A 3,158-nucleotide genomic window follows, 5' to 3' on the forward strand; every position below is an offset into this window, starting at 1 on the left:
CGCCATGAATTAGCAGAAACGTTTTTTACTTATTTATTTATTTATTGGACTGCGGGTTCAATTACCCAGAAATAGAAGGACTTTTTCGCAAAAAGCGTGGCGACGGTGAGCAAGCGGGCTGGACTATTCTGTTACCCGTAACAAAATATTATTCTATTACCCCTCGACCCTATATAGGCGCGACGCGTAGACCACCGTAGAATCCTCCCGAACCAGCCCAAACCCAACCCGCCTTCTTCGGCCGGAGGCAGCCGTCGTGGGCGAGCGAGCGACGGCGGCAGCCGAAGCGAGGGAACCCACGGCGCTGTGACTGGCCGGCGACGTATCCGCCGCCGCCTCCTGCCTTCCTCCGTCGCCGGATACAACGACGGGGCTGTGATCCCGCCTCCTGCCTCCCTCCGTCGCCGGATCCAATGACGGGGCTCGTGATCCCCGCTTCCTGCCTCCCTCCGTCGCTGGATCCAACGACGGGGCCGTGATCCCCGCGTCCTTCCTCCCTCCGTCGCTGGGGCTCCTTCTCCGGGGCCGTGATCCCCGCCTCCTGCCTCCCTCCGTCGCCGGGGCTCCTTGTCCAGGGCCGTGATCCCGCCTCCAGCCTCCCTCCATCGCCGGGGCTCCTTCTCCGGGGTCGTGATCCCCACAAGGTGTTGCCTCCCCGGACCTCGTTGCCGGACGTCCACCACAAGCAGGAGCTGCATCAATGGCGCTGCCTCCCAAGAACATGCCAGTACGCCGCCCACGAGAGGAAGAAGAAGAAGTCAGTCCACTGGAGGTAATGTTTGCTTCGCACGTTTGTGTCAGTCCATCAGTTCATCAGTCTTGCCATGAAGAAGAACCTGATAGTAAATTGCAAATGCTTGCATCAGTTCATTACACCCCTGCCACTTGATGCACAATTTGGATGTCGAGGTTATTGTCAGTACCTCTAATATGCTAGCTTCAGTTCAAGCCAAAAAACATAAACTTATGCATCAGTCCAAGTAGCTACTAGGCTTTATACAAGGTTCAGCTACCACTGCAAGTTGTATGGTGTTATTTCTAAAAGTACATGCCGTGTAGTTGCGTCAGTTTGAACTGGTGAAAGAATGTTGTTAAAAAAATATACACTTGTTACACAGTAAGTTCAATGATACATAAACTAGGAGTACTTCTAGTGTAGCTGCATAAGTTATAGATGAAAAAAAGAGAAGACATGCATCAGTTATATATATATATGCATAACCATACATATCTGAAGTTCAATGTTCAAATTGCAAGAAGTGCACCAAATGTTTATGCATCAACTATAGGAAAAAAGATAAAAAAAACTTTCTATAACAGATGAAGTTCAATGTTCAGTTTACAAGCAGTGCAAAAATCAGTACATCAGTACATTAGTGTTGAACATGTACGTTCATCAGTTCGACTGAAAACTAAACCAGATACAAAATAGAGAACAAAGTTCAATATAGGCCAGCAATGCAAGTTCAACTTGTACATTGCCTTCAGTGCATGGCATGTTACCCATAGCATGTATACGAGAAAAATGCAGAAAAGATTAATCCCAAAACTATTGAAAGTCATTGCAGAAACATGCAAGGCGGCACACGCAGCGAGGGTTTGATGAGCCAAGCAGATATGGGGCACCGCCTGGTTGGGTAACACCAGAAATAGCACCTGGATACTTCAACAATACAGGTAGATTTCAAGCTACACCGGAATCATCAGAAGCACAGACAGGTTCTTCTATGCAGCAAACACCGATATCTGGGAATACAAGCTTTGCCACTGCTGGGTTGCAACAAGGTCAGCATTTTCCCCAACAACAAATGTTTTCCTTCCCTAGCACATGCAGAAAAGCAAGGACACACAGGCTTCCACCAGTCGCTCCATCAACATCAATCATCCGTGCTGCAAAAGCGGTTGCGACGGGAAGACTAGGCCAAAGAGACAGAAATTTTGGCCACTCTAGCAGGGTCCAAAGTACAAGATAGGAGCCATATAGACAGGAGCAACCTCACGACGAATCTGAGGGGAGACGGCCATACAATGAGAGACGGAGATCTTCGTCAACATTGCTCCCTCCAAGAGATGCATTGATGCATGTGCCAAGGGTGACACCACCCGCGCCCATACACCAAGGTGAACAGCAAACACCGGAGGCAGCATAGAGCTATACACATGTAAGTATCCATTCAGAAAAAAACATACAAGCACAGTCCATACCACCCCATCTAAAATTTTCATAACTGCGTTTTTGTTTGCTCACTGTTGCGTGCAGCCACCTAACATTGAAGCTTACGTTCTGCCAAGGCTCGAGATGCGCTTTGAAACTTTCAAAGAAGCAAAGGACTTCTACAACGTCTATGCAAAGCACATGGGTTTTGCTGTCAGGGAAGGCTCAAAGGTTAAGACCAGAGTCTACATTTATTGCACGTGTTATGGAGTCTATGAGTCGAAGGTGTCAGAAGCAAATAGACAGCGGAACAAGACGATAGCCAGGACTAACTGCGGGGCTAAAATGAGGCTGAAGTGGGAAAAGGATGGAACACTTGTCGTAAAAGAGATAGTCTGGGAACACAACCACAGGCTACAGCTCACCCCACAAATGCTTGTCTTCTTGCACTTCCACAAAAACTTTGACAAAACAATCTTGGAGTACGTCAAGTACCTGCAGTTCAAAGGCATTGAACACGCGCAAATCATGAGCATACTGGGCGGCGATGACCCCTGTAGCTACTTCCTCGAAATGAATGCCAAAGACCTGATTAACCTGTAAGTACAAACTTTTTCTCCTCCCATAAACCCCCTCCGTCTTTTTTCCTCTGCCAGTACAAACATATTACGCAACGCATGACCTGACGCCAGTTCAACATGCATTTTTGAATGACTATTCGCTTTTAATATGCAGCAAAGTAAAGAATTCAAGGATGGATGATGTGGACGATGTCCTAAAGACTGTCAACTTCTTCAGGGAGATGAAAGCTATAAACAGGGAATTCTTCTGTGACATGCAACTTGATGAGTCCGATAGAGTTAAGAACATATTCTTGACGAACGCAAGCTGCCGAGGGGCGTATCAGGACTTTGGTGACTACGTAACGTTTGGCACCACATATAAGACCAACAAGTACCATATGCCACTTGGGGTGTTTGTGGGTACTAACAACCACTTATAG

At 47.4% G+C, this 3,158-nt stretch overlaps 1 protein-coding gene across 1 annotated transcript; it reads left to right on the forward strand.

Moving 5' to 3' along the window:
* The first annotated feature begins 700 nt into the window (after window positions 1-700).
* LOC141027149 (protein FAR1-RELATED SEQUENCE 5-like) lies at window positions 701-3,158 on the forward strand. The gene is made up of 3 exons (XM_073504118.1): window positions 701-772; window positions 2,261-2,754; window positions 2,891-3,158. Exons 1-3 carry the CDS (start codon window positions 701-703, stop codon window positions 3,156-3,158), a joined length of 834 nt encoding a protein of 277 aa, XP_073360219.1.

Source organism: Aegilops tauschii, chromosome 7, assembly GCF_002575655.3.
Source record: "Aegilops tauschii subsp. strangulata cultivar AL8/78 chromosome 7, Aet v6.0, whole genome shotgun sequence".
NCBI classification, from domain to species: Eukaryota; Viridiplantae; Streptophyta; class Magnoliopsida; order Poales; family Poaceae; genus Aegilops; species Aegilops tauschii.

Coding starts and splice junctions, on each gene's coding strand:
- LOC141027149 (XM_073504118.1), top strand. CDS start 701: ATGGCGCTGCCTCCCAAGAACATGCCAGTACGCCGCCCACGAGAGGAA. Junction 773..2,260: donor AAGAAGTCAGTCCACTGGAG/GTAATGTTTGCT, acceptor TGTTGCGTGCAG/CCACCTAACATTGAAGCTTA. Junction 2,755..2,890: donor GCCAAAGACCTGATTAACCT/GTAAGTACAAAC, acceptor TTTAATATGCAG/CAAAGTAAAGAATTCAAGGA.